At 41.1% G+C, this 18305-nt stretch overlaps 1 protein-coding gene across 1 annotated transcript; it reads left to right on the forward strand.

Moving 5' to 3' along the window:
• The first annotated feature begins 5759 nt into the window (after window positions 1–5759).
• zbtb44 (zinc finger and BTB domain containing 44) lies at window positions 5760–17620 on the forward strand. Its single transcript, XM_056283539.1, has 5 exons — window positions 5760–6842; window positions 7044–7128; window positions 7586–7737; window positions 12253–12553; window positions 14151–17620. Exons 1-5 carry the CDS (start codon window positions 5774–5776, stop codon window positions 14554–14556), a joined length of 2013 nt encoding a protein of 670 aa, XP_056139514.1. The 5' UTR covers window positions 5760–5773; the 3' UTR covers window positions 14557–17620.
• The last annotated feature ends 685 nt before the right edge of the window (window positions 17621–18305 follow it).

Genomic DNA, 18305 nt, shown 5'->3' on the forward strand with positions numbered 1-18305 from the left:
TAGATAGATGACAAGTACAAACTTTGTCGAAACTATGTCCGAGAATGTTTTGGGCATCAAAACAATCTGTTTCGGGCATCAAAACAATCTGTTTCATTGATAAACTATATGTGAAAAAATTGACAAAGATTGACAGAATTTGAGTTTACACTCTGTGTAAAATGTTTAGCATAGATAATGACTGGTCAGAATCCTAGCCAAGACAAACTAATCACAGAGAGCAACTTTGTTTTGTTCAGTAGTTATATTTTAGCCTTTTCATAGGTGCATTGTAATGCAATTCACAGTAAACGTGGTACAAACATTTCGTAATACAGCCTGTGTTGCTTTAGAGGTGTTAACACTAAGTTGAGTAGTAAACATACTATCTATCTGTGTGTTTGGAGCATAATTAATTTTATTCTTTTTCAGACCTTTGCTGTTAACTCAGATATGCAAATGGTCTTTTTTTGTTTCCAAATGCTTGTATGTATATTTGATTGTTCATTCCAGTTGTTAATTTACAGTATGTTATACAACAAAAGAGAAGAAGCATTAGACCTATATCCCTTCAGTGAAGGACCATACTATTTTATTTCTACAGCTTCCTTTTAAGCTACAGTATTTATTTTTGTAAAGTTTTTACCTTGGACATGTTATTAATATTTCAAATGCTGCTGTCTTTGAAATTTTATGTCTTTGATAAAATGGTCAAATAAACATTCAAGACAATACATTGATTTATTTCACTCATTCTTCTTTTACAAAAATGTTGTTTTTGTTACATCATCCTTGCCCTTCCAAAACCACATAAATACTATAAATGCCTTATACAGTGGTTATTATAATAGTTAGAACTATTTCTTTGTTGCATTCTTTGTTTGATGAAATTTTTACCAAACCACTGGGCTGATTTCCCCTGCGTTTTGTGGCCAGCAGTGGATTATCATTAGGGTCACTCTCAGAAACTATCTGGAGACCATTGAGGGCCTACATTTGAACGCCTCTTTTTTCAACAAGGGCAATGCATACATGTCTATTTGGCTTCAGAATTGACTCCCAAACTCTTGGTTTTGAAGATACTGCAAGCACGCATAGCTCCCAAGTATAACTCAAACTGATTTGTGACATGTCCTGCTAATAGAAATTATTACTGGTGTCTACTATTACTATTGAGCCACTCATTAGATACCAGTATTGCTGGTGTCTGATATTAGAATTTTACTCTTCTACCACCTGCACTTGACTTGATAGCATTCTTTGACCATGATATATATTTTACACGGATACGTGGCATTGTCTAGCTACTTTTGTTGTTTGAATCTCCTATCACTTCCTCTTGATGATCTGAAGTGCACTTGCAAGAAATACTCTTGACATGATGCGCATTCTAAGCTACAGTGCGATTACTGTAGTGACGTAACCATGATGACTGCTGGGGACATGCGAATTCGTCTATGTCTTTATGCATGCTCAATAATCCAGGTAAGAAAATCAAAGAAGGTTGAATCAGTTCATCTGAATACGTTTATTGACAGATACGTTTCATTACTCATCTAAGTGACCTCTTCAGTCTAAACTGACTGCAGGTATCACCACTCCTAATAAACAATACAGTTGCATAAACGACCGAAACCAACGACCAGTTTCATATGCAAATATGGACGAGACCATTAACTAGAGTTTCAAAGGCAATGTGTACTATTCAGAGGATTTGGGAATGTGCAATCACAGCATTGTAAGATGGCGACAGAGAATGGAACAACACAGAAGGGCCAACACGCCAGGCCAGGACTCCGCAGTCTTCACCCATGTACAGGCCAGTGGCCACTCTTTCAAGGATGAGGATGTATAAATTTTTGATAGAGAGGAACGCTGGTTTGAACAGGGAGTCAAAGAGGCCGTCTATGTTAAGAGGGAACGACTATCCCTGAACCGAGGGGGTGGGGGCCTATCTGTCGCCATCTTACAGTGCTGTGATTGCAAACGTTCCCAAATCATCCGTGAATAGTACACATAGCCATTCAAACTCTAGTTAATGGTCACACCCATACTTGCACATGAAACTGGTCGTCTGTTCGGTCGTTATGCAACTGTATTGTTTATAAGGAGTGGGGATACCCCGCAGCCAGTTTAGACTGAAGAGGTCACTTAGATGAGTGATGAAACGTATCTGCCAATAAACGTTGTGTAGCGAATTCGGGGAGACAACGCAACCAAACGAACTGCCGCGGCCGGGAAGCGAACCCGTATAGCCCGCGCCGCAGGAGACATCGCTAACCGCTCGACTAAAGGGTCATACCCGCGAGCCAGCGGCCAGCGTGTCTACTAATCCATGCACGTTACAGTTGTATCCAGATGAACTGATTCAACCTTATTTGAATTCATCTGCTCATTGCTGACTCTCTGGTAAGTGAGGATTTAAAACCAGGTAAATAATAAATTGAAAATGATTAAATCTCCAAAACTCAATTATTCACCTAGACAGCAATGAACGAATCAGATGTTGTGTCACACTTGGCTCGTGTGTGATTCGCCTCAGCTATGAACGGCGTTTGCAACGGCGCTCTGAAACGCCGGCTGGCAATTTTAACACGTCGAACAGCGGGAAAAATGAGACGAATTATGACCCAGGCGGCTTCCATACAGATGATGCTACCAGCTGAGAGTACAGCGTGCAGTGAAAAAAGAAAAGGGAAAAAGAACGTACAGTGAACCGTGCGCGTTGCATTGTGGGAGATAAATAAAGCGCATGAAGGACAACGGGGAGTACAAAGGAATGAATATAGCATCGTGAAAACTTTAAAATACCACGCTGGTGTTATGCTACGCCGTTGTGGCATGGAGTAGTAAAGCGATTATTTTCATTTGCGGAGGCGGGCTAACAAACAGCTCAGGGAGCACAGGGAATGTGAGTGAGCGACAGTGACGGCTCGCAAAGCTCCGCCGTCTGGAAACACAGCTTGCTTTTAAGCGCCGCTTCGCTTCTCGCCCCAGTTGAGAGGGGTTTTTTTTGCATTCTGCCGTGTTGGACTCCTCAACCCAAGGCCCCGATTCATACCGCTATATTAGGCCTCGTCGTTAAAAGGTAAATGTCGCACAGTCTGTGGCTGGTTAAGGTAAAGCGGATAACGGCGTTTTAACGAGGCCGTTTTGTTGTTATAGAAACCGACTAGCTAGGGTTAGCTAGTTTGGTTGTTGTGTCGGCTAACGCTAGCTTTGCCAGCTAACGCCAACTTTCTCGTTGCGCCCGACGGTTGCGTTAGCTAGCGATAACGGTAACGTTGGCACATATATGGTATTGTTGTGCACAAGCTTCTTTTAAATCAACGTTAGAACAAAAAGCTAACGTTAGTCGCGTAGGCCTAACACACATTTGTGTGCTATGTATGTTTACTTTCATGGACAAATGTGGTTGGGCCGCTCTACAGACTTGAGCGTGTTGTCACTTTCACCATGTTTACGTTCAACATGGTAAAAGTAGAATGTTATGGGCCACGCCCCCTGTTTTCCGTCGGACAATAAAATAAACAATCTTTTTTTTTTAACCACTGTTAGTGGTGGTAATGTTGTGACAGATTTCAACACTCTTACCACCGTTAGAATCCCTCAAAAACACAATGGAGAAAGCCAGGACGCAAGGAAGGCTATCAAACCCAATACTTATTTACATAGCGTGGTGCTCGTGTTGGTATGTAGATAGTTCCGGTTATAGGCTTATTTATGGAAATAAGAGCAACTCTATGCTTAGTTTACCCGTCAATACCATTTGACATTTCTGTCTTAGAATTAGTAGATATTGCAATATATATGCAGGATTTGAATATCGCTGCTCTTCATCTTGTGGTATTCGAATCAGAGGATGCTTGTTTACACAATGTCATTTCCTCAAGATCATGCACAATAAAGCATATGCGCACATGATAGTTAAAATGGGCATATTATTATTTATGTGAGAGAGAACACCATGGTGGAATTGAAACTAGGCATTAACTCTTGAACCTTCTGATTTTAGGCCTAATATTTAATATAGTATTAACTAGGCAAGCACCCGCCATGAGTGCTTTCCCTTGTTCTCCCTCTGAATGTAGGAGAGTAGGCTCTCCCTGCGAGAGCCCCTTTAGTTGAGCTTTTGTTTGATGGAAAATCTCATGCCTCAGAGAATCCACATGTCTCCCAGACAGCTGCTCAGCATCCTGTAGTTCACTGGCCTCCACATGAGTCTGGCTCGCATCGCTGCGCATCTGCTTTGATTGTTGTTACGTAACTTGGCATTTTGTCCTCCTTGCTGTCTAGCCTGCTTTCACCCCCACCTTTCCTCCCCTTGCCCTACGCCACCCACCTCTCTCACTCAGTCCCCACACCCTTTGCTTTTTCTCTTCTGCCTTCGTGTGTACCTGCAACCATCTGCTCATTTAATCTTCTTGCTTAATTCCTTCATTTGCACCTTTTGAGGGATTGATAGTTTGTGAAGTGATATGTTAACTTTTGCCCTCCCCCCCAAATTATTGATTACCAGTGATTTGGCCAGTTCAGGGTCCCTTGTGACATCATTAACTCATCATTACTCTTGGTCTGGTTGTCTTAACTTTATTCAGAATCTTTAGGGCTGTGATTTATGTAAGATTATCATCAGAATAAAGTAACACTTCCATCCATCCATTAGCCGAACCGTTTATCCAGCTCTCAAGGTCACGGGAAAGTAACACTTCCACAAATGTTAATTTAAGAAATTTCACAAGCTAACTTGGTGGCAAATTTTATAATCTCTGCTTAGATCTAGTTTTTATAAACTTGCCCTCTCCCAATAATTCTTGTTTTAATGACCCATTATTAACTTTTTTTGTTTCTTCTTTTCTGTTGTCATTTTTCAATTCAATTCATGCCCTGTGATGGCCTGGCGGCCTGTCCAGGGTGTCTCCCCGCCTGCCGCCCAATGACTGCTGGGATAGGCTCCAGCATCCCCGTGACCCTGAGAGCAGGATAAGCGGTTTGGATAATGGATGGATGGATGGATGTTGTCATGTTGTTTTCTGTGAAGCATTTTGTAGCATCGTTTGTTGAAAAGTGCCGTACGATTTCAAGTTTTTTCCTAAAGTACTCAAAACAAAAGCTAATGGAATAAATTTTGTGACCCAAAATCCGCCAGTTCTCTTTTCCTGTCATTTTGAATTTGATTTCACTAATTAGTTCTCCCCCTGTCTGGTTAAAGGTGTATTAATCAGTAAAATCAGCTAGCGTAGTGTTGAGTTAGTTTGAAAACCAGCATACACATGACCCTCGATGATACATGGTTCAGTACCAGGCCTGAAGCCATTCTACCTCTGGATGGCTGCTGTTTACGCCCACCTCAAAAGGCTATCCTCTAAGTCCAGACTTTACTCTTACCTGGCCCCAAAATGACGGAATGAACTCCCAACTCCCATCAGGGCTGCAAACTTGCTTGTTTCATTCAAGAAAGTCCTAAAAACTTTGTTTTTCCAGGCCTACTTTAATACATAGATGGTCTCTAAGTATGACTTTGGTTCTGATATGTGTCATTGGCCAGCTAATTTTGAGTCACGTATTACTCGCGTCTCTGTTGATGATCTGCCTCTGTTACACGTGTATATTAATTGTACTTGACATGACTTGATGCACGCTTAGCTATGATATCACTCTTCAGTGTTCGAAAATGTTTGTAGTTTGACACAGTAGTATTTCATAAATGACAATGTAAATGTAATCCTTTCTCTGTTTAACTTTCTGTAGGAGGAAATAATTCCACATCACTGGCAGAACTGCTGACTCTGACATGGGGGTCAAAACCTTCACCCACAGTTCGACTTCCCACAGCCAGGAGATGCTGGAGAAGCTTAATGCACTGCGCAACGAAGGCCACCTATGTGATGTCACTATCCGTGTCCAGGACAAGCTCTTTCTAGCCCACAAGGTGGTCTTGGCTTGCTGCAGTGACTTCTTCCGCTCCAAACTGGTGGGCCGGCCAGAGGAGGAAGACAAATTTGTATTGGACCTTCATCATGTGACAGTTAGTGGCTTCACCCCTCTCTTGGAATATGCCTATACTTCAACCCTCTCCATCAGCACAGAGAACATTATTGATGTCCTGGCAGCTGCAAGTTACATGCAGATGTTTGCTGTGGCGAGTACTTGTTCAGAGTTCATGAAGTCCAGTATTTTATGGAGTCCAGGTAGCAACAGCAGCAGCAACAATAACATTACAGCAGATAAAGTACACGAATCAGCGCCAGAGAGCGCCACATCAAATTGTGTTCTGACGCCCTTAGATGGCAGCCTTTCACCTGTGTCATCTGACTGCAGTGTGATGGAGAGAAATGTTCCTATATGCCGTGAATCACGACGTAAACGCAAGACTTTTGTGACGATGGCATCACCTGAGAGCCCACTCAAATGCCCTACACAGATGGTTTCCACATCACCACAGGTTCCAAACCCATCCCCTTCATTCTCTGACAGCACGGCCCAGCCTGTGGAATCCTCACTAGCCTTCCCCTGGACCTTCCCCTTTGGCATTGACAGGAGGTTCCACTCGGACAAGCCCAAGCTCTCTGAAAGCCCTCGTTGCCTGGAGCAGGCCGCGCCAGGAACCTCAGATGTGGTGGTCGGCCGGCGGCTCAGTGACTTCCTCACATGTGAAAGCTCCAAGGCAGTGTCCTCACCAGTGCCAGCAGAAGAAGAGGATGTCAGGGTGAAGGTCGAACGGCTCAGTGATGAGGAGGTGCAAGAGACATCCTCTCAGCAGGTCAGCGCATCCCAGAGCTCATTGAGCGACCAGCAGACAGTGCCAGGGAGTGAACAGGTGCAGGAGGAGCTGCTGATCAGTCCACAGTCCTCCTCTATAGGTTGGGTTTTTAAAGTTATGCTCCATTCCACCTTGAAATATGCAATAGCTTGATGAATTACTCATTAGAAAAAGTTTTTGAGCTCTTCGCTCAGTTGTTGAGACCTCAGACATAGTTCTGCTTTAGGCTGTGCTTTGTCATCATTAAATTGAGACAAACAGCTGTTACATGAGTACAATGTCTCTGCCTTCCCTTCGACAGGGTCGATGGATGAGGGAGTGTCTGAGGGCTTGCCGTCGATACAAAACACATCTAATGCTGGAGGACATGCAGAAGATGACGAAAGGTAATATTACTTGCTAAGACTTGCAGTCAGATGATGAAAGTAATGATCGCTAAGTCAGCACAGGAAAGCACAATGCACCATTATTTGATGTAGGAAAGCTACACAGTAGTCAAAGCAAACAAAATGAACTTTATATAAAAGCTTACTAGGTGCTTAACTAGAACTACATATAAATCAAAGTAAGTACATAAAGATTAATGGAATTCCAGCCATTTGACAGACATGGATCTGGAGGATAAATATCTGAATGCCGAGGGAAAAAATAGTATTTTGAATATTAGTTAATTCTTCCAGGCTTGCAAGCTTTTTGGGTTGCTATTCCTCTGATGTTTAAAGCGCTAAGTACTCTCTTTCTTCACTGTCTGGTTAAGAAAAAATGTGCTAAATTACAAACTGTTAACTATCGTATTTTCCTCCAAGTCCTGACATTTATTTGTCCTCTGTCTTTTTGTTTCAGGCTGGAGGGCATTCAGTATCCATACCATCTCTATATCAGCCCCTCAGCCCGTCCTGGCTCCAACGGCCCTGACAGACCCTTTCAGTGTCCCACCTGTGGAGTTCGATTCACACGCATTCAGAATCTGAAACAGCACATGCTTATACACTCCGGTAGGTGCAAAAGAGAAAATACCAGTGATTCAAAGGATTTTATTTTAAATTTGATCGTTGATTAAGAATACCTATGTGTATCACACCCAAGTTTCGTTATAGTTCCAGTTGAAGTGGTATAGAAACATTATGTCTGTAACATAGTGTTCTTACATATTATTAATACAGGTGCACTTGATTTTAGTGCTATTTCTAATACATCGTCACTTTCTTAAAATAATGGCCGGTCATTTTTGAGGAAAATTATTTTTTTTTGCATAAGTCATCTGTTCATGATGCTGGCCACCTCTGATAAAATTGCCTACATCCTTTATTGAAAAGATCAGCTGTTCCTACCCTGGTAGTATAATGGCCTACGTCAAAAGTGTGACTTAGGCAATTTTAAACCTGACTTAGGCCAAATTTTTCTGGAGTAAGTGACTTAGGCAAACATTTTACAAGCTTTCAAGATGGCAGCTGCTTCGAGAAGGAAGAAATACTACCAGATAAATGAAGTTATTTCCATGATTCAGGGCTCGTCCCCTTCCCCTATTGGTAAGTGATAAAGTTTACTATAATGTAGGCTAGGCTATAAATGTTGCTAATTTATTTAGTCTTTTACTTTCACAATTTATAGTTTAATTACGAAGCCTCCCAGTGGGTTACAGACACGAAATAGCTAGCTCTGTGAAGCTAGCAGTGTTTGGCAAGTTACTGAAAATTAGTAATTGGTTACTGGTTACTGGTGTACTAGTTACTACTACAGTTGCTACAGTAGTTAAAGTTACTGCTGGTAACTAGTAGTTACTGGTAACTGGTAGTGACTAGTTACTACTAGTTGCTACTACTACAGTTACTAGTTGCTGGTGTACTGGTTACTACTACAGTTGCTTGTTACTGGTTAAAGTTACTGCTGGTGACTAGTAGTTACTAGTAACTGGTAGTAACTAGTTACTACTACAGTTACTGGTGTACTGGTTACTACTGCAGTTACTAATTGCTTCTTTCAGAAGTAACTGAGTTACTTTACAATGATCACACATTGTGACCGTACGCCTCAAATGGTTAAAGAGATGTTTTTCCTTTTTGGTAGGAGATGCACTTGACTATTCCGACACCGATCAGGCCTCATCCAATGACAATGACAATGAGACCGTCGTTAAAGAGATGGAACAGCATGTAACAGACCAAGACCCTGTTTCAGATGGAGCAGACAATACCTTAAACACTCCCATTGAAGAAGAGAGTGTTGCTGAAGATGCCAAGCAGACGCGTCCACACCATGAAGAAGACACAGATGATGATGATGATATCCGAGATCCAGACTATAACCCGTCCTCTGATGAGTCCTCTGCCCCTGAAAATGAAGACAGCCTAGCCATGGTGGCAGCAACTCCAGAACAGCATGGTCCTCATGTAAAGGAAGAGGATGTTGATGAAAACAATATGGTCAAAAGGAAACGACATAAACACCTCAGTCCAGAAACATGGAGACAAAATGGATCCAAGGAGAAACGTCTCAAAGGAATGCCATACAAGGCCAAAGGTGGCAACGAAATAACTGCGAAGGCTATGGCTCCTCCCTGCAATTCGAAGTTCTGTCAACGAGCCACAACTCGAGACTGCCAATCCGTTACAGAAGAGCAGAGGCAGTGGATATTTCAGAAAGTTTGGTCAATGGACACCTGCGAAGAACGTCGGTTATACGTCACCACTTTGGTCGCAAAGGTTGCCATAAAGCAAAAGAAAGTTGCTGAGGGATCCAGGCGCAATTCATCATTTTCCTACAAACTGAAACTTCAGGATGGAACGAGTTGTAAAGTGTGCAAGGTACTTTTTTCCTCTACACTTGGTCTCCCTGAAAGAACCATTACACACTGGCTGAATGAAGACACCATTGACCATGAGCAACAAGCGGCAGCGCCGCCAACTAAATCTGGACCTAAGAGTGGCAAGCATGCAAAGCTGGAAACCGACATCACGGATTTCCTTAAGGACTGGTTGAAGGACCTGCCCACTGTTGATTCGCACTGCTGCAGAAGCACAGTGACCTACAAAGACAAGAAGTTCCTTCACCCAGGCACAACTGTCTCTCAACTACATCAGGGATATCAACAGTCAGCTGCAACTGCTGGAGTGAGGGCTGTTGGGATACGACATTTCACAGATGTGTTTGTTCCATGAAGGAAAGTATTCCGTATTCATTCCGCGAAAAGATCAGTGTGATGTTTGCGTTCATTCAAGTATGGGAATATCAGTAAGGCCGAATGCACATGTGAACAAGTAAGAAGAATGAGGCAAGAGAAATCCCATGACAAACAATGAGAAGTCTGTTTGGACAATGAACTTGCAAGCCGCGCTGCTGCTTCCAAAAACCCAAGCCAACTGCCTGTATTACAAAACGAAACTGCAGGTCCATAACGTCACCCTCTTCGACTTGAAATCAAAGGAAGGGTACTGCTTTATTTGGGACGAGACAGAGGGCGACCTCCGTAGTGAGGTATTCGCACACCTTCAATATCGCCATTTTGAAGGTGTGATCAAAGACCATCGAGAAATCAAGGTGATGGTAGTGTGGAGTGATGGTTGCGGTTATCAGAATCACAATGCAAATGTGGCGAATGCATTTTCCGAGTTTTCCAGGAAATATGGGGTACTAATAACACAGAAGTACCTTGTTGCAGGTCACACACAAATGGAATGTGACAGCATGCATAGTACCATTGAACGCAAAATGATTACGGATATCATCACCCTGAGAGACTACGTGATCATACTCCAGACTGCAAGAATCAGACCATCACCCTACCATGTGAAGGTGGTCAAGCATGATGAAATCCTGAAGTTGAATGGCTCTTACTTCTTGAGCATAAGACCAGGCAAAAAAAGCTGGGGATGTGACTGTACATGATTTGCGGGCTCTTCAGTTTAGCAGTGATGGCAAGGTCCATTACAAGCTATCCTTCTCGGAGAACTCTGTGTGGGAAGCATTGCCACAGAAGGTACAGGTGCCAAATGAGCCGATGGCATGGATTAGAATGTTTCCACGTGCTCTGCCAATCACGGAGAGGAAGTTCCAGGACCTTCGGTCCATGAAACATGTCATGCCAGTCGAGTGTCATCACTTCTTCGACAATTTGCCACATAACTAGGCATCAATCAAGATGACTGAGAATGAAGATTCAGGGGAGAAATTGTTTTAAATGGAAATGGGTTAGCTACAACAAAAACCCAGCAAAGAAGAGCTGGAGGGAGAAGTGAGGAGAGGCACATGCATCCTCAGCATTTGATTTACCTGCCATTTTGTTTGATTTAGCTTAGAATGATTTAAGTTGTAACTTTTGAGTTTGCTTTATTGAATTAAAGTGCCATCCATGGCCAAACTGCTATTTTTGTATCCAGTTCAGATGCCACTGACTGTCACCAGGTAACAACAGTTGTGATGTTCCGACATGGCTGTTGGTGAACACAATCAGTAGATTTCCTATTTTGTCCAGGAAGTGGCGACAGTTGACAAAAAGATAAGGGTGATTTAAGTTGTAACTTTCGAGTTTGCTTTATTGAATTAAAGGGCCACCCACAGCCAAACTGTCCTCTGTCTCCTGAGTCTCTGTGTGCTTCGCTAGCGTTTCAAACTGTTTGTAGCTGACCCTTTCCCATGGTTTGTCACAGTAGTGGGAATAAAAGAAGTGCAGTGTTTTGCCTAAGTCACTTACTCCAGAAGTAAGTTGGCCTAAGTCAGGTTTAAAATTGCCGAAGTCACAGCGGCATGTTTGTAAATTGGCCTAAGTAATCTAATCCTCTCATGTTACATAATTGACAGAAAGCGTTAATTGTATGTCAGTAGTCATATATTGTCATAACCTTTTTGTGTGAAATGATTAAGAAATATATATTTGTTTCAGTTTATTCTGTTTTTTGAAAAACTTGAAAATATGACTTAGGCCATTATTTTAAGAAGGTGACGACATGCCTCTTTTTGCAAGAGGTTTTTGGACAGTTTGTCCCGGGTTATTTTTATATCAGGGAGTAACTGCAACGTGCTGGCTCTCCCCTTTCATATACCAGCACATCTGTCTTTGGACATTGTGTTTGCAAATGTTTTATGTGCGTCATAGGTTCACAGAGTGACATTATTAATTACACCCACTTGAATCATTAAACAGGCAGGCTGCACAGCAGCTGATGAGATGAAGTCATAACCCACGTATCTGCTATGTCAACAGTTGTAGCCTAGCCTATAACTATCTAGAGAATAGTTTACCGCTGCATGTATTTACATAACCTCCAAATACACTGGGCTACTGTACAGCCTGTTGATAGCTTTGTGATGGATGGAATGATCGAGCCTGTAATGTCAGGGAGACACGGCATTCTAGGGAACATGGATTTGCAGAAAAGTCAAGATTTTTGGGGGAAAACATACATATCATGGCAGCAGTCAGACAGACTCACATATACTAACATGAAATAGATATATGTTTGAGATGCCAATATTTAAATCAGTTAAGCATGGGTTCTCTCTGCCTCCCTCAGGCATTAAGCCTTTCCAGTGTGACCGCTGTGGGAAAAAGTTTACACGGGCCTACTCCCTAAAGATGCATCGGCTGAAGCACGAAGGTAAACGCTGTTTCCGGTGCCAGATTTGTAGTGCCACATTCACTTCCTTCGGTGAATATAAGCACCACATGAGGGTCTCCCGACACATAATCCGCAAGCCGCGGATTTACGAGTGCAAAACGTGCGGCGCCATGTTCACCAACTCTGGCAATTTAATTGTACACCTGAGGAGTCTGAACCATGAGGCATCCGAACTAGCAAACTACTTCCAGAGCAGGTGAGGAGTCCCAGGGCATTGACCCCACTCATTCACTCAGATCACAACCCGGATTAGAAAATGCCCCCTCAAATTAAACCTCATATGAGGTGCATTTGATCATTCGCCACTTAAGGCTTTGGTTGTGCAGTGTTTGCCTTTGAGATGACTGCTTATTACTTTGAATACCCTACTCAAGTGCACCTAAGATAATAGACTGCATTTGGGGGAGTGTTTCATCCAGGTTTGAGTTGTTTAAGCTCCATCGTAAAAGGAGATGGAAAATACTTCTAATCTGTTTCGGCCCCTGGTAAAGGACACATTCCGTGAGGTTTGAGGAATGAAGTGGTTTGTCAAGTGCAGTAAATTAATTCAGTCCAGTTTCCCAAAGCTGGCAAGCTACTAACAGTAATACTCAGCTGTTAAGTGCATCTACTTAAATTTAGACCTTAGCCAAACCAATTTGCAGTCCCAAGATTACAGACAAAAGGTGTCACAGGAGAAAAATTGCACCTTAAATTGAACAAACAAAATAAAATAAAAAAGTAAAATTCTGTTTCATACTGTAACAGTAAATCACAGCAGTCATCATTGTGATATAGTTATTTTCCCTATCTGATTAAAATGTATGTCTTACTGAGTGTTTATTTATTTTTTATGGTTTTTTTTCTTCTTTTTTATCAACAATACCGCCTCATCCCAGTGAAAGTCAGAACTCTGAACTGTAATTATTCATAAAGTAGATGCATGCTTTCATTTCCCAGACTTTTCCACTTCTTAATCAACTCAAGCCCCTCACAGGTTGGCCAGGCCCAAATGGCCCATTGACTCCTCAAGAGTTTTATAGTGCCTGAGATCATAACAGTGTGGAAAATATTCTGGTAATTTAGTCCAACACTTAACTCCTACCCTCAGACTTCATGTAAAAATATATGTTAGCTGATATGTATTTTTTAACGCTGATTTCCAGACCAGTTTATCAGATTGAGCTGAAGTCTTCATCACACATACCCATCACTTTTTATCCTGGACTGTTATCTCCACTTTACAATAGTCATTAGACACAAAGTTACAGAGATAGAGACTAACTCCCCCCTCCTCGGATGTTCTGCTATCTTTGTTTTAGTGTATACTGAAAGCTGCACACATGAAATTTAATTATGTCTGTATGATATAAAAGATTTTACAGGCTTGATAAAACAGTTGCTGTTTAAAAAAAATGCATGTTTTACAGTGTCAGGTAAACTTTATTCAAAGTATGAAAAATAGACATGGTCTTGACCATCAACCATCTTGAAAGTATTGCTCAAATTCTTTAAATCAAGAATATTTGCAGTATAGCATTTATAGACTCCCTGGAAATCATGCATTTAGCTGGTCTTAAGTGTTTAAATCAGGGGTGAATGCACTGCCTGTTACTCAGGCTCTAATAATATGACTAACCTTTGTGTACCATTCTTTGTCTTAGAGAATTTCAAAAATGTGAAAAGTAGACAGTATAGTATCGTTCAGACATACTATTGGCTATATAGATAGAGGCTTTTGGTAATTATGTTTGAGTGAATGATTTTTAACTTGTTTTCTTGCCTCCACTTGTCTTTCTGTGTCTTATTTCCAGTGATTTCCTCGTGCCCGACTACCTGAGCCAGGTGCAGGAGGAGGAGGAGGCGCTGGGAGTTCAATATGAGCTAGAGGAGCCCCCCCACCAGCCAGTCTACCCCAACAGCACATCTACCTCCACCGCTGCCTCCTCCTCCTCTTCAGTCCAATTACCTGTCATCTCCCAGGTCTCCTCCTCAACCCAGAATTGTGAGAGTTCCTCTGGTTTCCTGTTACCTGAGCCCTTGGACCCTCTAGAGCCCCAGATCTCCCTCAAATTGGATGCCAATGAGACAGCAGCCTTGACAGAGGAGACTAAAATGGACAATGGCAGAGGAGGCAGTTCAGCGGAGGTGTCCGAAGAAGAGCAGCAGCAGCAGCAGAATGCCCAGACCAAGGAACTGGCTTCCATTACCATAGAGTGATGTCTTCTACTTCCCCTTTATGTCCTAGCCAGAGTAATTTATCTCTTAGCCAATTAGAAATCTGTCTGTTCTATTTAAGTCCCAAGCCTTGCCCTACTTTTGGAAAGTGCCTGAGATTTCCCTTTTCATCAAGAGAAAGAAGAGGTCTTGACTTTGCCAAAAGCGACAAATCAAGCGTTGATAACATGAGGAAAAAGGAAAGACACTTTGCTTCATTTATAGTTATAATGCTAGTTTGTATGGACAGAGACTGTGTTATTCCTTCAGTGCCATCGCTATAGGCAAACAGTTAACTTCAGTGTTACTTTTTTGCAAGAGCTTGTACTGTAGTTTAATATATGAATGCTTTGTATGTGGGGTGTTGTGAAGTGTGATGTGCTAGCTGTGTGTAAGTGTATTTCTTTTTGTTGATAGGAACACAATACATTTTTAAAAATTTGAAGTTTTCAAAACTTGAAATTACAATGACATTGTATTCCCTGAAATTTGCGCAATACATTTTGGATTTATCAAGACTAGTTACTTCACATTTCTTTTGAGTTGCCTATGACAACTTTTGAATTAAAAAGCAAAACTCAAAAAGTAAACTTCAGGAATTTAGAGAAACAACTTTTTTTTCCTCTGATTAACAACCTTTCATTTTACATGTGAAGTGACACCCATTTGTCTAAAGGCAGAGGTGTGTTAAAGATGTTATTTGCCAGATCGGAGCTGGCTTGGTCCAAGTTTACCAAGAGCTGCACTGCAGGGATCATAGGACATCGGTTGGCTGTCACATAAAGTGCTGCCTCACTTAAATATGTCAAAGATCATATTTTCAAATATGTATCTTCACATGACCTTGTGGGTTTAGATGACGAACATTAATTGCCCTAAAAGTGGGTGTTATCCACCAGAGTTCTGGGTTTTCTGTCTTTTTCTAGAATTAGAAAATGTCAGACATTCGAGATGGAACCGAAAAGCGTACTGTAGGGGAAGTCAGACACCCAATATCACTGCAGATACTTGTGACTGCCGTGTATTGGGTCTGATCGCATATAAATCACAAGTATTAGGTAATATAATGTCAAAGCAGATGAGGAAACTAGGTACCCATTTGTGTGCACTTGCCTTAATGTAAATGCTGTGGGTGAACTCATTATTGGTTTATATTATTTTAACAGCAGCGTCAATATGATTCTGCACCCAATTCTGTTACTGTGTACTAGGGCGTTCTCGATCCTGTATTATGAGAGGATAATGATACCCATGCTAATGAGCTGAATGCTACTGATATTTATTACTTTATGTTCAATGAAATCTTCATCCTTGTCGTGCTCCCTAAAAACATCACCATCACAGCAAGATCGAAGACCTTAAAAAAAAACGGGATGAAAATGATTGTAATCTCTAAGATTAAAAATATAATAATGCTGTGATAAAAGAATTAGCATTACAGTATCCCAATACCTGATTTGTAGGAGGAAAAAAAAACCCTTTTTCTGAATGAGAGCTTATGTCATCCTGTGCCATCTTATCAGTCACTATCAAAAGTTGTGCCATTCACCCTCCTACCTGGGTACAAATCAAGCTTCTTTTTTTCTTGTGGACCAAATGTCCTCTAACTCACAGGGGAGTTGACATGGCAATCAGCAATTGCACAAAGTAATAGAAAGAGATAATCATTCTTTGTGGTCCGTGCTATTTAGCAAAGGGGTTTGTGCTTCTTTTGCCCCTTAAAACACTGTACGATGTTGTGCATTTAAGAGGCTAGCCTTATTAAACGGACCTATTTAACTAAAGTTGCACAATGTCAAAACTTTAGAAAACATTTTCTATTCTCCATTTGTGTGTTGTATGCTCTTCATCTGTTATGTTCACTGTGTGTCTGTGTTCAAACAACTTTTTTATAATGAAATGCTGCTGTTTGTTGAAACAAAAAAGTGCCCAAAATATTTTTGTGAATCAATTGTGTGCAATAAATGGACCGGTATTAAATGTTTTAACTCGATATTTTGTCTTTGGGAAAGTGAATTAAAAAAAGAATGTATAATTTTGTTTTTATTCATAAATGACTTAAGCTGAAGAAAAGAGGAAAGAACCCAATTTGATCTGTGAATTAAGGAACAGTGCTTCTATATCCAACAACTGATACAATTCGATTCTGTTTTTGTTCATTTCAAAAGTTGCATGTTCATGTAGTTCTGTGAATTGGAGAGCATGTTCTGCTTGGTGTCTTCATTTGGCTGCCATGTCACAGTACGTCAAGTCAAAGCCTTATTTGTTAAAGCCTTTTTATATGAATTAAAAGTCCTTTTTCTGTTGATCAGCATGTATTTTTTCCCTCCTTTGCGTATGCACTTCTTTTTATGTGCAATGTTTTACATCTTATAGTACATGCCTTTTCAATGTATACTTGATGTTGTATACATTTTCCAGTCCATATGATTTATTTCAAAGTAGGAAAAAGTAAAAAAAACAAAACAGTAGCTCTTCTTATCTACATATATATATTTTTTGGTGATTTTTTTTGTAATATGGTTGCTGTTTCATGGGTATGCCATATTTAGATATTCTTGGTCAATGTGAATAGAACAACTTAGATTGGGACTGTGGGGGCCTTGGTAGTCTTCACTTTGTGACTGTCTGCAATGTGTGTGTATTATATATATATATATATATATATATATATATATACACATACACACATACACACATATACTATATTGCATATTCTTTATACTGTAGGTTACTTGATTGCAACCTGCTTTAAAACAGATGTTGTATTTCGTGTCTTACTGATACTGTATTTAAACTGTAGTTTCAAAAATTGTTCAAAACATCCCAGATAGTAATGCAACCTGCACATTGTATATGGCAAACAGGCATTTGTAGTGTTGAGTGTTTTAACTTGATCAAATTCTGCAGTTGGCTGTTAAAAACTGAGACTGTATCGCCACTCTGTACTAAAGAGTAAATGGTTGTTCCGAATCTTGCCTAGTGTCTGACTTCTTAGTCCCGTTATTATTATAAAAAAAGAGTTGTTTTTGTAAAAATATAAAATGTAAATAAAAAAAATACACTAAGTTAATTAAGGTGTCCCAGAAGTTTTCTTTTGCTGCCATCATAAATGACATTGGTCTAACACAGAGGTGACATTACCTTATAAGCAGGTACTGCGGCTGCATTGGGGCCCGTAACAGTTTAGGGCCCGCACACACGACCCCTCTTTATCTCGCCACTATCATATCAAAGGTCTCGAGCACTGAGTCTACGGTATACGGTATGTTCAAAAAGGTGCAATGTGAGGGGGTGCCCCGGTGGCTCACCCGGTAGAGCGTCTACCACATAAGGCTGAGTCCCCACCGCAGCAGCCTGGATTCGAATCCAGCTCCGGGCCCTTAGCTGCATGCCATCCCCTGCCTTTCCTGTCTCTCTCTACCGTCGCTATCCAACAGAGGTGAAAAATGGCAAAAAAATAATCTTAAAAAAATTTGCACACGTGTAAATATAGACACACGTACTACTGTGTAGCAAAATCCACAGAGAAGAGTTGGCTAGCTGGCAAAGTGCCGAGACTACACGGCAAAAAGCCCGGAAACTGCCTACGATGTAAGTACAGTTTAATTATTAATTAAATGACCAATAATCAAGATACACACGTGTATTTTGTGTTTTTAAGGCCTATGCGCAGACATGAAGCAGACACACAGCAGAGGATGTACTTTCTCTGCCAGCTCAGGAAATTCAACCTGCCTCAGGAACTGCTG

Source organism: Lampris incognitus, chromosome 7 (genome assembly GCF_029633865.1).
Source record: "Lampris incognitus isolate fLamInc1 chromosome 7, fLamInc1.hap2, whole genome shotgun sequence".
NCBI lineage: Eukaryota > Metazoa > Chordata > Actinopteri > Lampriformes > Lampridae > Lampris > Lampris incognitus.

What these genes read in the sequence shown, in the direction of transcription:
- zbtb44 (XM_056283539.1), top strand. Translation starts at nt 5,774, where the DNA reads ATGGGGGTCAAAACCTTCACCCACAGTTCGACTTCCCACAGCCAGGAG. An exon ending in TCCACAGTCCTCCTCTATAG is followed by an intron (nt 6,843 to 7,043) that starts GTTGGGTTTTTA and finishes TCCCTTCGACAG; the next exon opens with GGTCGATGGATGAGGGAGTG. An exon ending in CATGCAGAAGATGACGAAAG is followed by an intron (nt 7,129 to 7,585) that starts GTAATATTACTT and finishes TTTTTGTTTCAG; the next exon opens with GCTGGAGGGCATTCAGTATC.